The sequence below is a fragment of the Sipha flava genome, unplaced genomic scaffold (assembly GCF_003268045.1).
Source record: "Sipha flava isolate LNK unplaced genomic scaffold, YSA_version1 258_pilon_pilon, whole genome shotgun sequence".
Lineage (NCBI taxonomy): Eukaryota > Metazoa > Arthropoda > Insecta > Hemiptera > Aphididae > Sipha > Sipha flava.
In genome coordinates this window covers 1269904-1294882 of record NW_020272917.1, presented here as the reverse complement: position 1 = coordinate 1294882, position 24979 = coordinate 1269904, and the positions used below count along the sequence as shown (strand labels likewise).

The 24979-nt window shown below is 24.3% G+C and overlaps 4 protein-coding genes across 4 annotated transcripts; 2 read left to right on the top strand and 2 right to left on the bottom strand.

Moving 5' to 3' along the window:
* Positions 1 to 770: 770 nt before the first annotated feature.
* On the top strand, positions 771 to 4552 carry LOC112684846 (FAD-linked sulfhydryl oxidase ALR-like). Its single transcript, XM_025556550.1, has 4 exons — positions 771 to 1049; positions 2390 to 2480; positions 2612 to 2759; positions 4302 to 4552. The coding sequence occupies exons 1-4, from the start codon at positions 837 to 839 to the stop codon at positions 4462 to 4464; spliced, it is 615 nt and encodes a 204-aa protein (XP_025412335.1). The 5' UTR covers positions 771 to 836; the 3' UTR covers positions 4465 to 4552.
* Positions 4553 to 5363: 811 nt separating this feature from the next.
* On the bottom strand, positions 5364 to 6152 carry LOC112684840 (baculoviral IAP repeat-containing protein 5-like). Its single transcript, XM_025556543.1, has 2 exons — positions 6041 to 6152; positions 5364 to 5966 (listed from the first exon to the last, which is right to left on the bottom strand). Exon 2 carries the CDS (start codon positions 5948 to 5950, stop codon positions 5468 to 5470), a length of 483 nt encoding a protein of 160 aa, XP_025412328.1. The 5' UTR covers positions 5951 to 5966; positions 6041 to 6152; the 3' UTR covers positions 5364 to 5467.
* A 324-nt stretch (positions 6153 to 6476) lies between these two features.
* LOC112684838 (coiled-coil domain-containing protein 174) lies at positions 6477 to 23310 on the top strand. The gene is made up of 7 exons (XM_025556541.1): positions 6477 to 6638; positions 7346 to 7554; positions 7702 to 7920; positions 9139 to 9437; positions 21726 to 21947; positions 22006 to 22143; positions 22729 to 23310. The coding sequence occupies exons 1-7, from the start codon at positions 6606 to 6608 to the stop codon at positions 23208 to 23210; spliced, it is 1602 nt and encodes a 533-aa protein (XP_025412326.1). The 5' UTR covers positions 6477 to 6605; the 3' UTR covers positions 23211 to 23310.
* LOC112684839 lies at positions 16220 to 20002 on the bottom strand. Its single transcript, XM_025556542.1, has 3 exons — positions 19649 to 20002; positions 16662 to 16871; positions 16220 to 16577 (listed from the first exon to the last, which is right to left on the bottom strand). The coding sequence occupies exons 1-3, from the start codon at positions 19701 to 19703 to the stop codon at positions 16246 to 16248; spliced, it is 597 nt and encodes a 198-aa protein (XP_025412327.1). The 5' UTR covers positions 19704 to 20002; the 3' UTR covers positions 16220 to 16245.
* Positions 23311 to 24979: the final 1669 nt, after the last annotated feature.

The window sequence follows — 24979 nt, the reverse complement described above, 5'->3', positions numbered from 1 at the left end:
GCATCATTACGTTTGAGATAGCTCTGACGGAGTTAAGACTTCCATCCGTATCTCTTTTCTGCTCTCATCGGCCTTTATTTTAAAGTTACCTAAGGTGCCCCATCTTCTTACACCTGAAGCATTTCCTCTTCATCAGTCCGGAGCAATCTTTAGAAATATGCCTTTTCTCCCGGCATTTATTACACGCCTGCTCTCTCGCTAAAATGTTGACTTGTATCATTTTAGTAATTAGAGAAGGGCAATGCTTTTCTGTTCTAGCAATTCTTCTTAATATCCATCTAAAAAACATAACCATGTTATAAATCTATGTAATGTATCATGTATGTTTATAAATATCTATAAAATATATATATATATACATATTTATAGCTTATAATATAATATAAGCTTAATATTATATATATTATATTATATTATTATATATATTATTTATAGCTTTATATTTAATTGTATGTAAACCTTTCGTAAAATATATATGTTTTTCAAAATTTTTTTAATTTTCTATGTACTATTATAAAATATTACATGTTTTAGTTTTAGATATGAACTTAAAAATAAGTAATCAAAAAATTATAATTATTTCATATAAATGATACCTATGTTTATTTTATAATGTAACTAATTATGTTATTATTATCAAAAAATATAATAATTATCATTCATGTGAAACGGTATAACTTTTTAAACAAAAAAATTATTTTATAATATAATTTTTTTAAATTTTATGTTGGCAACACAATTTATATCGCCGTCTTTCGATCCGATCCTTATCATTTTTCGGACAACTGTCCCCAACTGGTTATAAATCACTGTTATTGTTATTTTCTCTCATCACTATGTCAATCATATACAACGCATATAATTCGTATCAAGTTTTCATTAACACATTTAAACATAATATATTTAAAATAAAAAATGAAAATGAAAAACCTATTAATGATGTTAATACACAATTGATTGAGCATACACAAACAGCTGAACCATGTCGTTCATGTACAGATTTTCGGACATTCAGTCGTATTAGACGTCAAGAATTTAGTCAAACGCAGGTATTTAATTATTTTATATTTCTACTTTTCTTATATATTGTATTTATGATCGTTAAAAAGTATCTTAAATGTATTTGAAAATGTAATTATTATTCTTTTGCTAAATATATCTTTAATGTAGATAAGGATTAATGTTGACATAATATATATTACTAAGTATTTTAACTAAATGTTGAACTATGTATTTATAATAAAATATTTCAATAATACCTGATTATGTATTTTCAATATCTATACTCATGTGGCATTGAAATACCCATTCGTTTTTAAATATGTATTTTAAAATTTGGCATAAATGGTACCAATGAATTACAATCAATCCAAATCTCTTTTTATTGTTCAATTCCAGGACATAGACATTTAAATTGACGCCTATGTTATGTATTTTTTTTCTATGTGATTTATGATTTAACTCATAATCTTTGTAAATTTAACTGTGAATTAAAGCCATATGAATAAATAAATAAAAAATTAAAATTTTTATTCATAGAATCCTTAATGAGATAATTAAATAATTGTATGTTTAAATTGGTAGTTATATTAGCTATATGTATAACAGATATTTCAGAAATTCTTAGTAGGATAAATAAAGAAAATAATTTTTTTTGTTTTTAACTTTGAAACGACGATACTATCACGTGATATATGTAATGTTAAAGATTGTATTAATTATGAATATTATATGTAGATTGTATAATAATAGAAATCAACTTTGTAATAGATTAATGGCATTACGCAACTAATCAAATAATATGGATTGTACTGATTAGTTAATAAAATATTAGTATATAAAAATAACTGATATATTACTCGGGACCTCACTTTTTATTTTGTTCTTGTTAAAAACTAAGATAATCCGTATGTGGAGATCTGAAGTCCATACTTGTATAGAAATCATTAAAGTATTATATTGTAATTCAAATCGTTGTTGTGTTATTTTATTTTAATAATCTAATTAGCCTATTCAACGGGCACATTACAATACTATGGTTAAAAAAATATATAAGATACTAAGATATTTTCAAATTATTTTACATAATCATTGGTTGTTCTGAGATATCCTGCTTTTATATAAAGCTAAGTGTGAATATACTTTTAGTGCCACTTATTACAGAACTCATAAATTGCATAACTATTGCACCATACCTATCATCAAATTATAACATGATAAAAAAAAAATAAATTTGGAATTTGATATATTTTGGAAGAAATAAGATATTATTTTAAGTCTATTAAATAGATTTTATTTTGTATCACAATTTTAGTATTAATTTTTTTATCCTTCCATATTTTATTTTTATATTAAAAATAGAATTTAAAATGTCTTCCTTTTAAAATAGGTTCAACCTGTATCATCTACAAATAATGTAAATGAAACTAAAAGACTTGAGAACCAACGAGAAGATTGTCCTTTGGATAAAGATGAATTGGGTATGTCTTAATTTATATAATTAATAAAAATAATTATAACATTTATATAATATTATGTTGTAATTTTAATAATTAATTTACAATTTTTTTTTTTAAATCTATAGATAATTTATTTTAATTATGTTATTTAGGCCGTAGCACATGGAAATTACTTCATACAATAGCAGCTACATACTCAGATGAACCATCAACAGAAGAACAGTCTAACATTCAACAATTTATTAGATTATTACCAAAAGTGTACCCTTGTGAAATTTGTGCCAATGATTTTGCTGAAATGTTTGTATACTTACTTAACTATTTAATTATTTGGATTTTGTTAATTTCAGTTTACTTATTAAAACTACCACAGATAAAATATATATTTTTATCAGCATAAAATGTGTCTCAAAAGAACATCACCTACATGTATTTCCTTTATCTTATAAATGTATAACATAGTAGATACGTGTTCAGTAGAAAAACTTTATAAGATCATTATATATACTATGACAAGTTTTTTTTTATAATATTTTAATTTTAAAGTGAGTTATGATTATGTAAAATATCACAGTTTAGTAAAGCTCATAACTCATTTAAAATTAAAATGTTGTAAAAAAATACTTTTATCATCACACATTCCTTTAAGTTTGATGATAACAGGTCAGTTTACTCTTCTATAAAAGTTTACAACATAAAATTGGTTTTACTGGACACAGATCTGTGTATGTTAGTAAAATGTAGAAAAAAAAAGTATGTGTGATGTTCTCTTTTTAACATAGTAGTGTTACGTATGAGTTTTCTTAATTTTTCATGATTTTACTGAACCAGTTTAAAATTATTTTAGTATAAGTATGATTATCTTCAAAAAAATTGGTTACAGACAACAGAAAATTACTAAATTAATTTATAAGTATTGGTTGTATTTGTTGTATCTGTATGTAAAACTTTAAATTAATTAATTATTAGTATAGCACGGATAAATATGCTTTAATAACCAATCAAAGTGCCCTAAAAAATCTATTACACGTACAAGTGTATGCGTTAAAAAAAAAAATATGTATTTGAGATTTAGCAAGAAAAATTTATTTCTGACCATTTAATTAAAATATTACATTTAAAATTATGTAACCCTACTATAAATACTTTTTTCTTCTTCGTTTGAAGTAATTTAATAACTAAAATAATTTTGTAGATAGTTTTTATCTCTAAGATAAAAAAATCAATTAGTATCAAAAATATATCCTAAATATACATTGCATTGTATGACATTCATTTTAGTTATATTTTCAAAAGCCATTAATTAGCGTCAGTCAACAAATTTTTATATCTTGAAAATTATCTTTCCATATTTACAAAAGTAATAGGTAAATAAATATGTTATTGAATTTGGAGATAAATCTTTGTTGGTTTGAATTGTTTCACTTTCGCCATTTAAATTTTTTAATATTTTAGTAGTCTTCAATTTTTTTTATAATAAATTTCTACATTTTTTATAAAATGATTTATATTACAATATCTCTAAATATTTCAAAAATATTAAGAGAAAATAAATAAAACAAAAAAACATTGAAATATGCACAAAAAGATAAAATAAACAATTAAAAACATAAAATAAGCCCTTAAAATAAAAATAAAAGGGTAAATATTGAAATATGCAAAAACATGCTCTAAGAAATTTGATTGTTTAAATTATGTCTTTTTAACATTATTGCATTGTGTATTAGTTGACTATCAACTACATGTATGGTATCAAATTATTGATAAAAAAAAAAATTATATAAATATATTTACAGTATTTTACTTTTTAGCATTTAAACAATATTGTATTAATATTTTTAGATTAATGTATCATCCACCAGATATCAGCTCTCAAAAATCATTTGCACGTTGGATGTGTGAAGTACACAACATGATAAATCGAAAGTTAGAAAAGCCACTGTTTGACTGTTCTAAAGTAAATGAACGATGGCGAGATGGTTGGGCAGATGGGCATTGTGATTAATATTTTTTTTTTAGTTAGCTATTACAAAAGTTAACAGTTTTGTTATGCAATGTATTTTTGAAAAAATAAAATTTATTTAAAATTTTTATTTATCTATATATTTTATCTTATCTTCTTATTTAAATTTAATAAGTTTGACTAACAGAGTTATAAAAAGTTAATGCAATACATATATTAAGACATTTGTATATACCAATCCTACCTTGTATTAATGCATTTTATATTTTTTACTGTAGATCTTTAATAAAGCGATAGTTGGAATTCTAAAAATCCAATCTCTGACTGGTTTCTTTGATTAAAGTTATTATTGTTTAGATATTAATAAGTTGATAAATTAGAAAAAGTATGTCTTTAAATCACTTAATTTTATTTAAAGTTGGTATTTGAATATATATGATACATTTTTGGCTGAACTTTAAGCATATTATATTTTGGGATATTTAAAAGTGCTCTAATTAAATTTTTAATTTTCAAACATTTCATAGTTATTTATTTAAGTATTTCAATAGTATTAATTTATTTACATAGTAGTTTAATTCGTGCAGAGATTTTCTGAAAAAATTTGATGAAGTAATAATTATATTGATAAAAGTTAAAATACCATGGTATATTTTTTAAAAAAAATATTTTAATGATTGAACAAAAAAATAATGAGTATTATTTATATTAAACTGTTTTAATAATATAATAATATTAATTATTAATATAATAAATTTAATAATAATATTTATTATTTGTTAATAATATAGTACATTGATAATTATTAAAAAAAGCTAAGATTTAAGTTATTTTATTGAAATAATCAATAAAATATAAAAAACATACTTCTTCAAAAAATTCATAATATTTGTAAACCAATTTTGATATAAATTATTTTTCAAGTAATAAAAATAAAAGTTACATTTAATACCTTAAGTATAAAACATGTTATAATATGAAGCGTTTGACAATAAATTAAATGATGTTCACTTTTGAAGTAAATTCAAACCTCATAGACATTTTTTCACGAAACGCCCAATTTTTGAAGTTCTTTTTTAAGAGATGATTTTTGCTTTTTGTGAAGAGCTAACATAGTTTTGAGATTTTTTTCACATTTTTCTTTAAAACTTCGCAATGCAACACTTTTTTGAATTTCTAAGAAATCATTTACCGAGCAATCCATTTCTTTCTTTCCTATTTCTATGAACTTACATGGTGGGTTAAGTGTTAAGGCTCGTTTTCTGTGTTCATTCCAAGGTTTATCAGTTGGTTCCCATCCATCCAATTCTATAAAACAAGAGAAGCATTTTACCACATCTGGCACATCTGGATTTGGGCAATAAAAACCAGCTTCCGCCATTTCTTCAGCACTAGGTTTTTCCATAGTCCAATTTTCCAGAGACTTTAATCTTGACAACTCCCAAACGTATCCTATAGTTGGTTCGAATTCAAACGATCCCATTTGATTGACGACGTTTTTCATGATTTCTTGTTTAATATCCTGCATGATGAGAACAGTTTGACTAAATAAATAAAAAAAGTTAACAATTAGTTAAATTCAATAAGTTAACAAATAACATGAAGAAAGGTAAACTACCAATTACGGCGGTGGCGGGATACGATTATGAGAACCAACAAAACAATATTCAAGATTTAACCGACATGGTGACACTAACACACAAGTATTTTAATATTTACAACAGTGTAGCCATTACCATATTTTGATGACATTTTGATAACTCATTTTAATCAAATATATAAATCTTTATTAGTTTATTTTAATTTAATCATTTATATTATACAATTTAAGTTATTGACTTAATATTTTTATTGAAAAGTTAGCTTTTAATTTAATTCTGTAGTATTAATATACAATATTTACTTCTTAATTTTAGTCTTTGAGCTCCCCCCCTACGAATATACACTTATTAAACCGTGGTCCCTACCACCTCAATGCAAAGAACATTTATTCAACACGACTGCACAATATCATCCAAATATTGTTATCATTGAAAATATTATTATTAAATTATTACTGATAACGAATTTAATAATATGACTAAATTACTAAAGTAATTGTATAGGTAAATCTTCTAATTTAAAAATGTAATTATTTTGTTGCCCTTTGGATAATTACATCATTTACCTAATAAACAGATATTATGAGTAAATCTTTAGATATATGTAAAGCATCTGTAAGTAATATTTAATTCAATATTATTACAACTTTTTTTTATAAAATATTGAATGAGTTTGAATCAATATTAATATAATATTTTTATATCATTGTGAAATTTTTATTTCATCATATGTAAATTATGTAAATTTAATATTTTAATTAGTAGTTTTATAATTAAATACATTGTAATTGTTTTTTTATTATTTTTTGTTAAAGCCTCAAAAGTGGCAATTAGCTTATATAGGTAGTTTAATATAGTTTATGAAAAGTATTGTGCATTTGATTTTATCTCGGTTAAAACGCGTGAGATATGTATTGAATCTTTGTTCTTCTTGTGTGTTAAGCTTCTTAGTTTTTTGTTTGTTTCTAAATTAAAGTTTAAAACTTTCATGAATTGTTTCTTTCTTTATGAGGTAGGCTTAGGTGTGATGAGTATGGTAAATCGTTAGTTAATTTATTATTATCTTTGCTTCATTTGTATTTTTGATAATTATTTTTACGTCCCTCAATTTATTATTATTATTTTTAACCATTGGTTTTATTATTATTTTTAGAGTAGTTAAAATAATTTGTTTTATGTCTTTATGCATCGGACATTATTATAATTATGTTTATTTATTTTGATTTCAATACTGACTAAAGAATATGGACATTATCCTTAAGCATTGATGTGCATTTATATCATTTCAATATAATAATAATATTTTATTATTAATATTTCAGTTAACGAGTTTAAAAGCAGAACTTCTACGCAAGCAAGATGAAGCAAACAAAGCAAGAAGTTTTTCTGGTGATACATTTATACGTCCACTACCTGGTGCCAAGACACCATCATGTCTCTTTCAATCCAATGAAGGTGTTGAAAAAAGAAATGCTAAAGATTTAGAAGAAGAATATAAGCCAGATGTGGAAAATAGTTTAAAAAAATCAAGGTAATTTACTACATTATTTATATAACAATGAAGGATGGATATTTTTTTCTTCCTTCCTATAAACACAATGGTTCTATGTGTTAAGTTTTCATTATACAATTTATTATTAAATACATTTTGATATTTGTGTTTTTATTTTTTAATTAGAGATGTTTTAACTATGAAAGCAATGCTATACGACAAATTGGTGAAAGGTGAAATGGTGAGTGAACAAGATAAAACATTTTTAGTTGACTTTAAACAAAAAGTGAATGAAAATAAAACTACTTATCCTATAATATCAACTAATGAAGAAGTTAAAGAACCAGACAAATCTGATTCTGATGCAGATTCATATAAATATGATTCAGGAGCTGATGATGATTGGTAAATTTTATATAATAATTCATTTACATGATGTGATTATTTATTATTTACAATAAACAAGTAATTGTTTTTTCAGAAGTAAAATATTATTGATCTTATATTTTAGACAAAATAACTGTTAATTAGTTTTGTTATAATGTGGTTTACTTTCATGTAACATTAAATAAACCTTGGTATTGTATAATACTTTTATAAATGACATTTTAGAAAATAAACAAATTATCGAGTATTAAATAAAAATTTGAAAGTTATACAATAATGACAATTTTATCTAAATAACTTACATGAATGGAATTATAATTTAATGGAGTATTGATTTTGTATACAGTAAAAATCTCTTCTTCAATTAAAAGAGTTTCTAAATTAAATAATATTAGAGTTAAGTTAGTTAAGTAAATCTTAATTGAGATTAATTAAAAATATTGTGTAAAATACTTGAAATCACATATTTTTTACAAAAATATTTTTTTAGTCTAGTGTAGTGTTTCCCTGTCGGACCCCTCAGGGATAATAAAAATTATCTTGGACCTCTTAATACAAACATTGATTATAGAATAGTTTAGAACAGCATTTCCCAAAGTATGTTTCGCGGAACCTTAGGATTCCGTGAGACAATGCTAAGCGTTCCGCCATATTTATGGGATTATTGAGAAACTTATTTTATATTATGTTTGGAAAAAATAGTATTTTATATTATTTAAAAATAATTGAGGTATAAACTAATTTTAATAAAGAGCCATCATAAACAATATTAACAGTATCATTAAAAACATTTTTTAAAGTATTGATTTTCCCTTTTTTTTTTCTAGAAAAATTAGAGTTAAATCGGAATTAAAGACATTAGTGTTCCGCAAAACACATACTATTTTTTAAGGGTTCCATGATTATAAAAGCTTGGGAACCACTGGTCTAGAATAGTTATAGAACTATCTATTCTATAACCAATGATACAAATCAAAATTAAAAACAGTAATAAATAATAATACTTTGTGTATTTTTAATTTACGTTTGCAGACCCCTAGAGGTTCCTGGACCACTGTTTGAGAAATGCTGGTCTAGTGTTATAAAGTATATAACATCGGACTTATTAATTTGGTATTATGTAAAATTATTATCCAACTGTCACTTATTATATATATAGTGTAATCATAAACCACACTATGTTTTCCTACAACTTTAAACTCATAATTTTCTAAATTATGAATTTATTTTCCTCAGGATAGATTATACAGATTTTTTTGGGCGTACACGGAGATGTTTAAAAACAGATTTGGAATTTTTCAAAAAAAGAGATCAAAGAATTGAAAAAGAATTAGAACCACCATTACCATATGAATCAAAACAAAAAATTCAGGCTACTACACAACAATTTGTACAAGAAAGCAAAAATTCTGAAGAAACATCTGAACTTGTTTCATCAGATATGCGTAGAGAACAATTACGTCTCAAATGGGAAGAAGAAGAACGGAAATTAGCTGAACGAACTGATATTCATTATGAAGATATACGTTTTGATGGTAAGTAAAATAACTTATTTTTTCATATAATGATATACATTTTATATGTTAATATACAGTAAATATACTTGTTGGACATTTGTTCGAATTTGTTAGACCACAGTTTTAAATTTTTTTAACCAGTCCGAGAACAAATTAAAAAAATAAAATAAAGTCGTGTATTTTGTGAAAAGTAAAATATTATATTCATCCAATAGATTTTTGAATATAAATTAAAATTATATTATAATAATCCACTGCTGTGGTTAGTATATATTCTTATTTTTCAAAGTAAAACAATTAAGTAAAAAATACTAGTTAAATTATACTTAGTTAATATTTTAAAGTATTTATGAATATTTCTCAATTTTTTTTCTTAAATAATTTATGTGCAGAGGTAAACTTATCAATACATAGTACATAAATTTCTTAATAATAATAATAATAATAATAAACACCAAGTATAATTATTTGACGTATATTGGACAGTCCCAAACTGACTAAAAAATTTAAAACTTTTTTAAAATAAAACATAATGTGTAGTCTAACAAATTGAAACAAGTATCCAACAATGTTCACCAAGTCTATTTGAACATTGTTGGAAATTTTTTGAAGAGTTTAGTTAAAAATGTAATACTAGGTGTGAAGTTGGCAGTACAAAATGTATCATGTGACAGTTGAAAATTGGGGTTCCAAATAATTTCAACTAGTCTATTTAAACATTATTGGGATGTTTTTGAAAAGTTCTGCTAATATTGTAATGCTAACTTCACGGCCATAAGAATTAGATATATTTTTTTGAATAATAATGTTTTTAAATTATATACATATTTATTTGAATAATTATTTAGTAATTTAATAATTATCTATTTTTGTTCAACTCTGATAACTACCATAGTAATCTTTTTTATTTTTATATTATAATAGCTGAATTATCCGACTTTGCCGTGAAAATAAATGCTTATCTTTATGTCAGGTTATATTACTACTGGCAAATAAAAAAAAAATTATAATCGTCAATTTGTAAATCTAATTGTAAATCATGCAATAATTTTTTAACGATATTAGGAGCAACAGACAACGTCTTTTTATCTCATTCTTTGAGTTAACCATGAAATTTGAATGTTGAAATTTTGAACGTTAGTAAAAACTTTGGTTCTTTTAGATAATTGGGTAATAGAAAACCAATCAGTTAAATGGTAAACTTGATCTTGTACTTTATATGTCAGTTTTCATGCCTACTTTCTGTTGAATTAAATCAAAAACGAGTCGTAACAAAAAATTTTTTGAATTTTAATGAGAATGATTTAAGAAACTTTAATAGTCAGGTGTATCAGATCTGCAATGTCTTATAAAAAAAAAATTCCTCTCAACTATAAAGACCTAAAGGTTCTTTTGACCATTTTAACACACGACAATACTTACATTTTGAATTCATACTTCCTATTATAATGTACGCCCAAAAAAACGTGTTCTTATTGTTATTAATCTTATTAATTGCACTAAACAGTGGCGTGGCTAGACATTTTTTTTCGGTGGTGGGGGTGGGGGTCAATATTTTTACTAACACGTTTTCAATATATAAGTGTATATATATATATATATATATATATATATATAAGTTTTACTAGATATTAATTCGTCATATATAAAATGTTCATACAATATACATATGTCAGAAGTGGCGTGGCGATATGTGTAATCGAGAGGCGGCCGTCTTACAGTTTTTTTGGGAGGTGGGCAAAGCCGTATCTAAAAATTTTTTTCGGGAAGGTTCCAAAATGTGTATATTGTAATTTTATTAAATTAAGATTTTAATTTTTGATATTTGATTAAAAATAAGACAGAAAAAGCTTTAATCTTCTTTTATTAAAATTAATATCATATTTTCATATGATATGATATAAAACTTAAAGTAGTCAATGATTAATTGGAGCTTAAGTCATTTTTGACTGAACATATTTATGTTGGTATTGAAATAAATAAGTACCTATATTTTAAACATTCGTAAAATATTGAAGAAATTTCGGGGAGGGGGGGTCCAGACAACCTGGACCCCCCAGATACGTTCATGGGTGGGTGTCGACAAAATATACTTGCTTGTGAAAATTTTTAAGTTCGCCACGCCACTGTATATCAGATCGTGTCGTATTATTCAATATTAAAATTAAGTATATTAATAATAATAATTTATAACACATTAAATATTAAATTACATTTTGAATAATTTGTCGTCATAAATATTAGATATTAGATAATATAAAAAAAATCATAGAATGAATCCTTGTCTTCGAAATACTAAAGCGAACCTTCTCACCGTTTCATTAAGATCAACGTTAATGTATTTTTGAATTGAAAGAAGAGCTAACCCAGTTAATCGATCTTCGCCATTTGTGTTGCGCAAATATGTTTTGATATGCTGTAAAGTTCTCTTCTTCGTCTACATTTATACGTCCTGAATCATTTTTCCCTCTTAAAGACATTTCAAATTTACCACAAAGAATAATTGTTTCAACTATTGAATATAGTTTTTTTCTGTTTTCCGAAGCTTGACGGGCTTGTTCAGAGTTTAAAACTTCAATCATATATTTTTGCTTTCGATAATTTACTGACAAAAATATTTTACGCATTCTTTAGATAGTTTATGATATTGGCAATTTTCATGATCATTAAATTTCTCTATTGCATTTTTCCATTTTTTAAATGGCTTTGTCATAAAACTTTTTGTTTTTTCGTAACTAACTTTACCGGTATCAAAATTAGAAAACAGAACACAAAACTTACACAGAGCCCCATTTTCTATTTCAGAATATACCAACCATGAAAATCTTTTTATTCAACTCATTTGAAAACATAAATTTCGTTTATTGGTATTGTCTATAGGAAATACATATCCACTCAGGGGACCGAAGGTGACGTAAGTAATTGTTCACGTTTCAAACCATTTAAAAAAATAATATTTTTTCTCTTAAGTTTATATATGCACCAATGTCTCGAGAATCGAAATTTATTGACATAGAAACTACATTTTCATTTTTGACGCTTTTGATATTTTTTATCTACTACTAATTATAATGGATTTGTATTAATAACTGTATAGTTCACTCAGTGCCGAATTAAGTGTTTCATGGGCCTTAAGAAAATAAATCAAACGGACTTAATTGGCATAAGGAGTATAAAAAGGTATTAACTACTAATTAAAAAAAAAATTCATTGTCTTAAATTTTATTTATGAATATCAATAAAAATCGTGTCATACACATTTTTAAATAATAGTTTTGTACTAATATAAATATATATTTATTATAAAATTAATCACTGTCATCGTTGCAACTGTTCACTTGTCTCTCCTCTTCATCTATACATAATTCTTTTTTTCTGGCTTTTTCATTTAAAAAAATTCAAATGACATTATCCATGTCTAGAGATTTTACAAATTCACTTTGATGCTCAAAATTCCAAAACTCTGCAGATTATTTCGTGATAGTTAAGATTGTAATACGGTTTTTAATAATTTTAATCGGGAAAAAAATTTTTCACCAGTACAGTTGGTAGTTTTTCCCAACCATCTTTCGGTTTTGACATTTTTCTAGGTAATTTTTGAACAATTGTTTTTTTTTCAACTATACAGAATAACTTGATACTTTTAAAAAACTAAAACATTGTGTAATACTGTACATGTTTTAATATTCACCAACGACTGTGATAGTCTCCGTCGTCAAACATTAAATTTGGTTGCGTCGATAAAGAATCATAAATATAAACATGTTATAATAAATTGTACTGTATCGTGTAATAGTAAAGTGATGTATAAATGTATAATTTCCACAGGTAATAAAGGTGTTAATAGGTTGCTAATAGCTAATACTGTTATTACTTATTACTTATTAGTAGGGCTTGGGGCTTAAAGGATATAAAATCATTAAAATAAGTGCTTATAAAAGTATCATAGTAAGCACTCAAATAAGCATTTAAAAATATAAATTTAAACAAAAATATTTAATAAAAAAAAAGTTACCTAAAATAGGAAAAAATTAGTAAAAGTTTCGAAATTTTCTTTTTACATGAACTTGATAAGTAAAAAATATATTTTTTAGCTGTACTGAATATATAATTATAGATTATAAAAAAATATTAAATAAATTTAGTCTATATTATAATTTTTTAATCGAAAAATCAAAAAAAAAAAATATATCTTTGTATTATAAAAAAAAGTCTAACTTTGATTTTCGAGATATTTTGCCTTAGATAAGAAGTCAATAATTATTACATAACTTTACGGGAGTATTTACAACAGTGGAGTAACCCTCTTATAAAATTTGAGGTATTTTCATGGATGAATCTTACTTCTTCGCTGCAATGGCAAGACGTTGAAAATAGAATAACTTATTTAAAAGAAAAGGGAAGTGATATTACGGATAGTTGCTTTGAAGAAATATTTTATTGTAAAAACTTCATTGACAAACAGAAATTTGATGTAGATTGGAATAAAAAAAACATACATGACAAATGGTTACATTTTTTTAAAAAAACTCATATATTGGAAAGAAAACATAATTTAATTTTGATGTGCCATTACTTATATGCCATTCTTGGTCATAACGCTAATGTTGAAAGAATATTTTCATTGATAATGGCCCAGTGGACAAAAGAACGCAACCGTTTTCAAGTAGAAACTGTAGAAAGTATCATTCAATGCAAATTTAATTTCAAAATGACTTGTTCGGTATTTCATATGTATGCTATGGGAAAATCAGAGTTATTGAAACAGGTAAAAAAGTCAGAAAAATATAATAAATTAATAAATACCTAAATATTATTTCATTAGTCAAATGTATCATCTAATTTAATTTCTTTCTTAATTCTATGCTATTATTATTTTATTCTATAATTCGTATATTTAAACCCGGTACATTACACCGTGTTCTAAATTTTATAATTAAAAAAAAATATATAAAAAAAAAAGGTTGTTGAAATTATTTTTGTAAATGTCCCGGTCAGTACTTGAACTTTTGTGACAACCCAATCATACACGCGCACCAGTCAATCGCACGTATTTATAGGTATACGGATTTCCTATACCTATATCACTCACATGACACGAAACAACTAGCATGTTTCACGATAGCGATGTTAAAACACATAGTCAAATCAAGTTCCACATATATATTATATTATGTACAACTTTTATTGATAATTATTTTTATTTTTCGGGGGGGGGGATTTGAACACCTAAAACCCCCTCCTAGGAACGTCCCTGGGACTAAATGTATGACTGGGCGAATGTAAATTCCGCCAGTGAGAAAATCAAGTAGAAGTATAAAATTAATATGATATATTATTAAAAAAAAATTATAATATAATATAATATAATATCATATCGTTCAAATTAAATATTTAAATCATAGTAAAAAAACCATAATAAATAATCATTATACCTAATAATATAAAATCATATTTTTCATAATAATAATTAAAAATCGCCTATATTAAATATTTTAATTACAGTAAAAAAAAAATCATAATAAATAACAATAAATCATAATAGGTTATACTTAATAATCCAAAAATATATAGTTATGCCATGTTTGTGAACTAAAATGATGTGATACAATTTGTAAATATTTTAAGTCTTGTATTACTCTATTAGTGTACCTATTCATAGCTTCCTGTACCACTGTAATTTTTTTTTATTTTGAATTTTTTAACTTATTTACTTGAGATATGCCATTTAGTTTTATATAAGTATGGATTTGAAATTCGGTAAGATCTTTACTAAAAATATGAACATTCGGTTGACTTTTATAAAATGAATTTCTTAGATGACTATGAAAGAATTTACAGGAAAAACACAAAAAAACTGGCGGAGTTTAAATTAGACCTTTTATTACCTTTTTATCTTAATCAATATTCTGGCGGAGTTTACAATCGCCCGTATGCCTAACGTAAAGAATGTCGTAAATCTACAATAGGGTTGCCAGATTTTGGCAAGCTTAAACCGAGGACATCATATTGAATGGCCCTTTTTTTTGGTTGATGTAACGATCATATAGAAACAAAAAATATACAATTTTATAATTTAAATATTTATTAGCTTATCTTCTACTTTCTTGGTTTCGGCCATTCAAGACCATACCTCTAAATAAACATACTGCTATTTATTTCTATTTTTTGTTAACTCCCGCAAATGACTTTCTGGCTCCACTATTTCGGTACCCCTTTTAATGAAATCTTCCATCTTAAACGCAATCTTCTCAGAGGTCTCCTCCATACTGGGTTTTCTTCTATTACTTTTTTTATCAGCGAATCATGCTTCTTCCAGGCTTGACCTGCCCGCATCAGTCATCTTTTTTTAATCTCTTTCAGTATATTTGGTCCCTGGAAAAGGGATTGCAGTTCATCGTTGTGTAGTTTCCTCCATTAATTTGTGAACAATTCTAATTCTTTTATCCGATTTAAAGCATCTTCACACACATCGTTGAACCATAGTTTTCTTATAGCTTTTATTTTTCCGATTTCCGACTCTGTCACTACTTTTTTAGTATCTTTAATTTTCTTCCATTTTACATAATTTGAGTAATTTATACCTGTATCTCTATCCTTCTGATTTTATTTTAATTGGTAAAAGTAAAATAATAAAAAATTATTTATAACTAAATTTCAATGAATATTCTATATATTATGCATATAAATATTAATTGTTAATTGGTATATATAATTTATATTGCTATATTAGGAACATTTTTATCAAAAAATAATAAATACAAAATATACAATATAATATATATTGAAATAGAGATTAGCATGCTCTGTAACTTAAGTTTTTAAATTATAAAATTGTATAGATTATAAGTAAACCTAAAATATTAAAATTCTTAGGCAGTAATAATTTTGCAGCTGATGTTTTTGTAAGTGAAATATTTTTTACTGACGTATTATTTAATATTATTTTAGTGTTAATATAATTTTTATTAATATTTTCATTTAATTGTATCTGATTATCTTGCCCACTTCCATCATCTACATCTTCATCATCTGAAGTAATTGAGTTTTGAGTTGCATTGTTGCATAAAGCATGATCACAAAAACAGTATTCAATGCCATTTGCTATCTTACAGTCACTGATAGCAAGCTCATTACATGATTTCAATGTATTTTCGCCTTCAAAATGAAAGATTTAATTAATAAATATTTGTAATAATATATCTTATCTTTGTGATGTTTTAACTTAATTCAATGCATTACCATAAATTATAGTTAGACACCCTTTATATCCTTCTGGGCATTTTAATACAAAATTTTTTCCTGAACTAGAGCCACAATTTGGTATATTTTCAGTATTATAATCCTCAAAGGTAAAATAGTCTTCTGAAACTTCTGTATCACTGGAGTTTAAATGTGGAGTACATACATAACATGTTATTTCTTCTTTACTATGAATTGAACATACAAGACCTTTAATTATAAATATTTAAATTATACATGTATTATTTATTTTTAGTTAAAGCACCATAAATAAATAAATTATTAGTAATTAAGAAATAATTATGTCCTGTTAAAAGAATTCATATTTTCGTAGTTACTTATACCTCCTTTGTACAAAATGTTTAGTGTTTAATAATTATTTATTATTTATTATAGAATGATTTTTTTTACATTTATTTCAAACGTTAATCTTAGATATTATAAATTATATATTTAATGTGGAAACATGGTTTAAAAATGTTATTTGTTATTGGACCACATGATGTACTGCGTATTATTTTTGTAAAATATTTTTATTTTTTCTTAAATAATCTTCTCAGTACACTATATACCTACTATTATTTATGAAAAAAAAACTAGTTTATTATTTTTTGCTAGATTTTAGAGCACGATACAGTCACGAAAAGGCTGACTCATTGAACTTAAACATGAACATACCGTGAGAGGCATGTTATGACCAATTGGTTTAATGACTTAACATTTAGGTATTCGACAATTACATGAAAAATATACTCGTTATACTAATCAGTATTTATTTATGTAGTTAAAACCAAAATGTAAAGGGGATAGAATAAAACATTTTTTTTTTCTTTAATAAGTCATAATATAACTGTAATTATTATCATTAAAATAGGTATTAATTCGCGTTGAATATATTATAATATAATTAATATTTTTCTAAGTGATTATAGTATACATTTTCATTTACCGCTTTATTATTGATTTTATTAGTTTATTTTTATTAATTAGGTTTTAGAACATTATTTAAATCACCAAAGAAGTTCTAATATTAAAATAACAAATTATTGGAAAAATGCGATTAACTAAATTTACGATATTCCTCAGTCCCACGTAAATGAGTATGCTTTTATAAATAGTCAATAAATTAAATTCCGTAAACACATTCAGTAAAATAAGTATATTAATATATAGGCTATTCGTAACCGTTAAAAAACATTTTATGGTCTAAAATCTTTATTTGGAATCCAACGTGATGTTCATATTTACATACTTTTTATCAATCAATTCTTATCTTATTCCCATAAGAGTTTTAAATTATTATCTAATAATCTATAGGTATAATTATAACACTTAATTTATTATAGAGTGCTAAACATAATTCTAAATATGTTGTTCATTTTATTAATTTATATTTTATATATAAATTATAGATAATTATAGATAGATACTTATAGCTAAATAAGAAAACATAAATTAAAGTGATAAATTGTTCATAAAAATTATGAGTATTTGTCGGTTTTAATATAGTTAATACTTAGTATTTACTATTATATATTTTATATTACTTATTTATACTATACTATTTATTACTATTATATTATATATTAACTCACTAAATTAATCGAAATACTTAGCATTCTTTTAATATTTTGGAAATTATTTGCATAAATTGCAGTTTCTAATGTAGATATGGTTTTTTATAAGAATTTTAAAATTTATTATTTAATATTGTTTAGATTTTTCTCAGTTTCATAAACAATTATATTTGATGAATTGCAATTTTTTTTATATTTTCAATTAATTAATATATACTTAACTAATTGCTGTTATCATTAAGTACATTTTTCGATTGAAAATAGTGGATAATTGATACTTTAGTAAATTGTATTCCTCCTAGTACGAAATTCCCGCGAGCACCACTAAAATTTTAGTTATCGATCATAGGACATTTTTTTGAAATAATTTTTTTTTAATTTTTATTAAATTTAAAATTAAATTTTAAGAATTAGAACCAAATTATTAAGGTCCTAAAATATAACGAAAATTAAGTATTTATATTTCTTTTAATAGTTCTAAGATTTTTATAATTGGCCTTTTAACAAAACAATTTATACACAAAATATTATGCATTTTTATTATTTATATAGTTTTAAATTCGTTTACGTACTAGAAATTATAATATTATTGGATAATAATCATTATATAAATTACAGTAGTTTTGGAAATATAATACGATTTTTAGTATTTTATATCGAATGACCTTTAATACAGAAGATAAGAATTTACGTTTTATTTTATTGATTATTTCAATCTTATCTATCAAATTCAATTAGTACAACTTAACTGTAGCAGTATTATTAATTTTAATTAATATTACTATAAGCTTCTAAGTTAAAATATAAAGTAATATAGTATAAATCTATAGTATTATATTGGGTATCAGTATTATATAGGTATTTAGGAACTTGTTAACAAATCGATCATCATAAATAATTTAATTACTGAGGGCGCAACACTAAGATTTATTTTTATGAAGTTAATAAGATTTAGTAAATTTCTTAATATTTATAGTAAACTATATATTATACTTTGATTAAAAACGATATCATTAATTTATTATATCTGGTTAATTCATTATGCTTGTAATATACGTTTAATACGCTGATAAATAATTACTTTTAAATAATTATTTTATATTAATGTTATATTATTGAAAATTACATTTTATTTGTAATAAGTTTAAAAAATTGTTTTTATTGTATATTAAAGTAGACTGTATTAAATTCGATTCATTCAATTTAGCAATCATTTTACTTTATCTCTTTCCAGTTTAATACTTAACCTGTATTAGAAATAAAAATTATTTAAATTAAAATAGTCAATAAATAATTGTACGATTAGGTAAATGAAATCATAAACTATCTAAACTATAGTTTAATTTGTAAAAACATTCGCTTTATACTTTTGGTTACTAATGAAGTATTGAAAAATTATTTATACCTTACCTATGATGAAAAATAAAACATTCGTTACGGTCGATCGCTGAAAATAAGTAGACATCTTATTTTTATTTATATATTTTATAAAATAATGAAATAAATTTTTAATTTATATAGCTGTCCGCTTAAAAAATTGAAATAAAAAATAATTAATTGAGTACTAAGTGTATGTGTATGATTAAAAAGTGAAATAATTATTAATTAATTGTTAGTTTTGATGAAAATATAACCCATTCGAGAATTGTACGTTTACTGAAAACAATGTAATATCATAATAATATGGTCGTGCTACTGCGGTTATACTGGTGTACGACTGACGAGAAAACGACTCTGTCGTCCGTCCGGCTCCCTCTTGTCGTCATTTGGCGCCTAACAGAACACCATCTCGCGGGGTCGAAGCATATTACCGTGAGTCGTTACACAAACAATCAATTAAAAATAAAAGGAAATTGTAATATAAATGGTAGCTTCAGAGTTTCAGGCATTAAATGGTTGGATATAAATTTTATTTTTTCCAAAAGGAATATAAATCATAAATGAGATCATTTATAAAAGTTAAGCCACAATCTCTATTTAATTTACATTGCGATACACCTTAATATCATTTTATACACTAATACTAAATAAACCCCGAATAATAAAAATGAGACCTAATCTAACAAAGGATATTCTCATAAATGTATTTTAGACTGAGCCCGCCAATCGGGCGCCAATGTTATAATATACTTGTTTAAAATGGATGAAAAGGACTATTTTCAAGTTATATTTACTATTTTACAAAAGCTTAAAAAATGAAGAAATAAAATATTCCTTTTGAAAATAAACTTTCTTAACATTGTTGATTAGGATAATGTAATGTATAAATTACACACGTAATAACTATATTAATTTATTAGACATAATGAATATATCATGTATTTCTAAAGCGAAGTTTTTTTCTTTACTTTGGTTCATAATCTAATAAATAAAATAATAGTGTTTTAAAATGTTTTAATTAATATACATCTATAATACATACGTAATTGTTTACAAAATATAATATCTAGTTTAATAGGTTGTTTAGGGTTTGGAAGAAAGACAATATCCAATAAAGAAACAAAACTTATGTGATTGTTATGAAAAAAATAATCCATAGTATTTCACCATAATTTCTAAAATTTAATAAAAATTAATAATTATTGCTTTGTCTTGAGTTATTTCATAAATTTAAGTTTTATACTAATTACACATAAAGAAACTCCGAATTTCCAAATTTTTTCGTAAATTTTTATTGAAAGTTTTTTATTTTCGTCTTATAATATAAGGACAATTTAACTGGTGGGTCTAAAATCTTTAAAATATTTGAGTACTAGTTATGTTTTGTAACTAATGTACCTATGTTTTCAATTAGTAATTTTTTTGAAGAAAATCTTGGAAATTGGGATACTAATAAAACTGTATATCTATCTATGTTGTAAATCGTAATTAAAATTTAAAATATTAATGTAATCATTTTAACATAGATTTTTTAATTATTTATATTTAAAGGTCATTACATAAAAGCTACAAATAAAAGCTTTGTTAATAAAGTAAACTGTGATTTAAAAAACAAGTATACAACAAGTAATTAAGTATATATATATTTTATTATTATACATTATTATATATGTATGTCAATTTACATATAGTGTTGCATCATCAAATAATGTATTGTCAAATTCATTCATTGAGTTGAAAAAAGTATGCCTAATAAATGAAATCAATAATTATTTTAATTACATTTTTGTCTCAGTAAACCATAAAAAAAACCCAAATTAGTTAGGTTATTAAGATTTAATTTATTATTTCGTGGCAGTCAATATGTTAAAGGTTATAAATTATAACTTATAATATAATCGTTGTATAATTATTTAAAAGTTTTGGTGATTTCATGCTTTGTTGTTATGGTCGCCAAATTCATTTACTCAATATTAAGGTTACTTATTTCATGATAACATATTAATACTATAGTTTAATCACAATTAGAGCAGCAACTAATTGATGGGCATTGTTAAATATTTAATTTAAATATTAGAATAATTAATTAAAAATTAATTGTTCACAGAGGTTCGGGAGCATGGTGTTGGTTATTATTCATTTTCTACGGACGAAAAAGAACGACATCGTCAACAAACTGAACTTAAAAAGCTCAGAGAACAGACTAAATCCACACAAATGACAGTACAAAAGCTAAAAGAAAGGCGTGCAGCACAGATGGCAGCTCGACTTAAGGCTGTCAAACGACGTAAAAAAGAAAAACTTGGGCTTCCAATAGATTCTAGTTCAGGTAAGTGGAAAAATGAATGCACAATGAGTGTTGTAATTTAAATTTTTAAATTTGTTAGATGAAGAAGTGCCACCACCAAAAGCTCCATCCCCGGAAGTTGTAGAAGATATGGATGCTGAACGAGCATTTGAAAAGTTAAGGAAAGCTGCTCATGTTAGACCTTGGGACTATGGAAAAGATGGACTGCAAAAACCTTGTATGTTTATTATTTATTTATATAATATTTAAATACTAATAATCTATTGTTGTCTTCAAATGTCATATACGTTTAATTACATTCCATTTTTACTGTTTAACTTGAAATTCTTAAAAAGTAGATTTTTTAGTGTCCTTTCAGATTCAAGTTTTTGTGAGTTGGCTGAAATTCCTTATTTGTAAACTTTTTAAAGCTAAATTATATTTTTTATTATTATACTTTTCAAGGTTTCAATTTCAAAGAATTCCTACTTGAGTAAATATTCAATCTTTGAAAATGTATTAAATACTGTTATTTACTGCTAGATCATCAATATTTAAGATGTGATTTGTGTGTCCTAAGATGAACTTATTGTTTAAGATAAACTTTCTACTTCATTAACTGTTATGTTATTATATTTTTAGTCATAAGAAATAAATGAATAGCAATCTTTTATGTATATTTATTGTCCATATAATATATGCTATATTAAATATATATTATTAAATAATATATTAAAATTCTGAAAAAAAAAAAAATTTGCTTTTAAATTGTATTATAATATTTTGGATTATGTTCTTAATTCTGCTACTTGATATTTTATAGTGTTAACTCAAGATGAATGGAATGAAAAGCAACGAAGCGAAAGAAAGTCTGAGTTTTCTTGGAATTATAATGGTAATGGTAAATCAAAGAACAATAGTACAGACTCAGATATTCAAAATATTGAAGAGGAAGAAAACGATGATGATATGGTAGGACCATCATTAGATATGTTCTTAACACCTAATAATCCAAACAAACAAAGCACTATAATACCAAAAAAACAGCCTATTCATAATGAGCTAGACGATGAACCTTTAATTACTAAAAAGAAACCACTAATAGATGACAGTGATTTAGATAGTATTCCTTTACCATCTGAACCAAAAAAAGGAGCTGAAATAGCACCACCGCCAACATATGAATATTATGGACCTAATAGCCGAAGACAAAAAGTACAAGATAACATTATTAGCATAAATGAAATGCAAGATTCTATTAATATAGGATTTCAAAATGCAAATATTAGAAATAAACTTCAATAAATCAGAAAAATTGTGAATGATTAAATAATTTTTAATATGTTGTTGAAAATATACTGTACAAATTGTAGTTTGTATTTAATATATTTTTACCTTGGATTTACTTACTACAGTTTTATTAACAAAATTTTACTAGAATTAAAATACCAATAAATATAAGCATTCTTGTTCAATATATTTTTGATATAAGTGGTATTTGATTTTGATAGTAACTGTTCTATTCATCACATTTGTTACTTTAGATACAATTTATGACCTGATTATGGTTATGGTTGTGTAAGTTAAAACTTTATGTCTATGATTACAATATACGTGGAAATAATGGAAAAATATAATACAGTGACAGTTGATTTTGTTTTCTACTTATACATCCACAGTGAATATTTCATAATTTTAACTGTAGTAGTATTTTGTTGAGCTTTATAAGTTATATTATTTCCTTTTAGTGTATTATTTTACTCTGCACTCTATGTTGTATTATAAATAGGGCTCAGAAGTTGATACATTTTGCATTTTTTTTCGAACTTTTTAGTAAATGCTATCCTGGCTACAAATGTGTTTCATTAGCATATGAATCTAAATATCTAATTTTTATTTTGCATTTTTTGGTGTTCGTTACTTTTCAAGTCATTTTTTGACATTTTTAGGTAATTTTTCTACATTTTTAGTCATTTTTACTGATTTCACACTAGTTCATTTTTTATTGTTTCTTATCGACCACTATGTCAATAATTTAAGACTTGTCCGGTTTTATCTCGTCGATTACATTCGTCGTTGTCGTGTTGTAGTGAATAGTATTATACCTAAATTTTATTATTTTTTCCTAATATTTGATTTGTAATCGGTCAAAATATCCAAATTTTCTTAAAATTAGTGTCAAATTATTTAATTGACTTGTTAGTAGCATTAATATCACAGTTATTATCGATTATGACCGTTATGGGTATTATTAAATTGAGATATCATTCCGTTTTGACTTCTGGTTTTTACTGTTGGGTTTGATAAATTTCCCAGTAGCAGTAAATTGAACGAATATTTAAACGGTAATAAGTCGCAAACGGATTACTAAAATTAAATTCTGTAAACGTCAAAATTATTTTTTTCAGTGTGTTTTATCAAATAAGGGAGGAAATTAAAATGATTAAAATTGTAATACAGTGTAAAATAGTAAAACCCAGAAAGTTAAAAAAAAAAATTATTTTAAAATTCCTAATACTTCCCGAGATATAACTGGTTCACGATAAAAAAAATCTCTCTGAAACTCTGTATTTTGTGATATTATAACTATTAACGTAATTTATTATACTTTTAGTAATATACAGCGTATATAGGTTGAGCTAATTTTTATAATTTAATATTTAAGCTAATATTTTCACAAAATTTAGGTTTTTTTATGATTAAATAATTTGATATTTGAACTAGTTGTATTAGAAAGTATAGTGTAATGTACTAATTTTCGGAAAAACGGATAAATTTGGATATTTTGACCTAGATTCATTCGATTAGTATCCGATATTATCTCTTGGCTTCATTGTCATGTTATAGAGCAGCGGTTCCCAAACTTTTACGATCACGGAACCCTTAGAAAATATTTTTTGTTTCGTGGAACCCCAACGTCTCTAATTCCAACTTGACCCCAATTTTTCATTTATTTATTGTAAAACTTATACTCCAAAAAATCTTTTAAAGATAGTTCATGATTATTATTTACAACAATTACCGTTCTCAATATTCATATACACCTTGCGGAACCCTTAATATTGTTCCGCCGA

What these genes read in the sequence shown, in the direction of transcription:
- LOC112684838 (XM_025556541.1), top strand. Translation starts at nt 6,606, where the DNA reads ATGAGTAAATCTTTAGATATATGTAAAGCATCT. An exon ending in TCCAATAGATTCTAGTTCAG is followed by an intron (nt 21,948 to 22,005) that starts GTAAGTGGAAAA and finishes TAAATTTGTTAG; the next exon opens with ATGAAGAAGTGCCACCACCA. An exon ending in AGATGGACTGCAAAAACCTT is followed by an intron (nt 22,144 to 22,728) that starts GTATGTTTATTA and finishes GATATTTTATAG; the next exon opens with TGTTAACTCAAGATGAATGG.
- LOC112684839 (XM_025556542.1), bottom strand. Translation starts at nt 19,703, where the DNA reads ATGTCTACTTATTTTCAGCGATCGACCGTAACGAATGTTTTATTTTTC. An exon ending in TGTTTTATTTTTCATCATAG is followed by an intron (nt 16,872 to 19,648) that starts GTAAGGTATAAA and finishes TTATAATTAAAG; the next exon opens with GTCTTGTATGTTCAATTCAT. An exon ending in GTGTCTAACTATAATTTATG is followed by an intron (nt 16,578 to 16,661) that starts GTAATGCATTGA and finishes TTCATTTTGAAG; the next exon opens with GCGAAAATACATTGAAATCA.
- LOC112684840 (XM_025556543.1), bottom strand. Translation starts at nt 5,950, where the DNA reads ATGCAGGATATTAAACAAGAAATCATGAAAAACGTCGTCAATCAAATG.
- LOC112684846 (XM_025556550.1), top strand. Translation starts at nt 837, where the DNA reads ATGTCAATCATATACAACGCATATAATTCGTATCAAGTTTTCATTAAC. An exon ending in TTTGGATAAAGATGAATTGG is followed by an intron (nt 2,481 to 2,611) that starts GTATGTCTTAAT and finishes TATGTTATTTAG; the next exon opens with GCCGTAGCACATGGAAATTA. An exon ending in GCCAATGATTTTGCTGAAAT is followed by an intron (nt 2,760 to 4,301) that starts GTTTGTATACTT and finishes TAATATTTTTAG; the next exon opens with ATTAATGTATCATCCACCAG.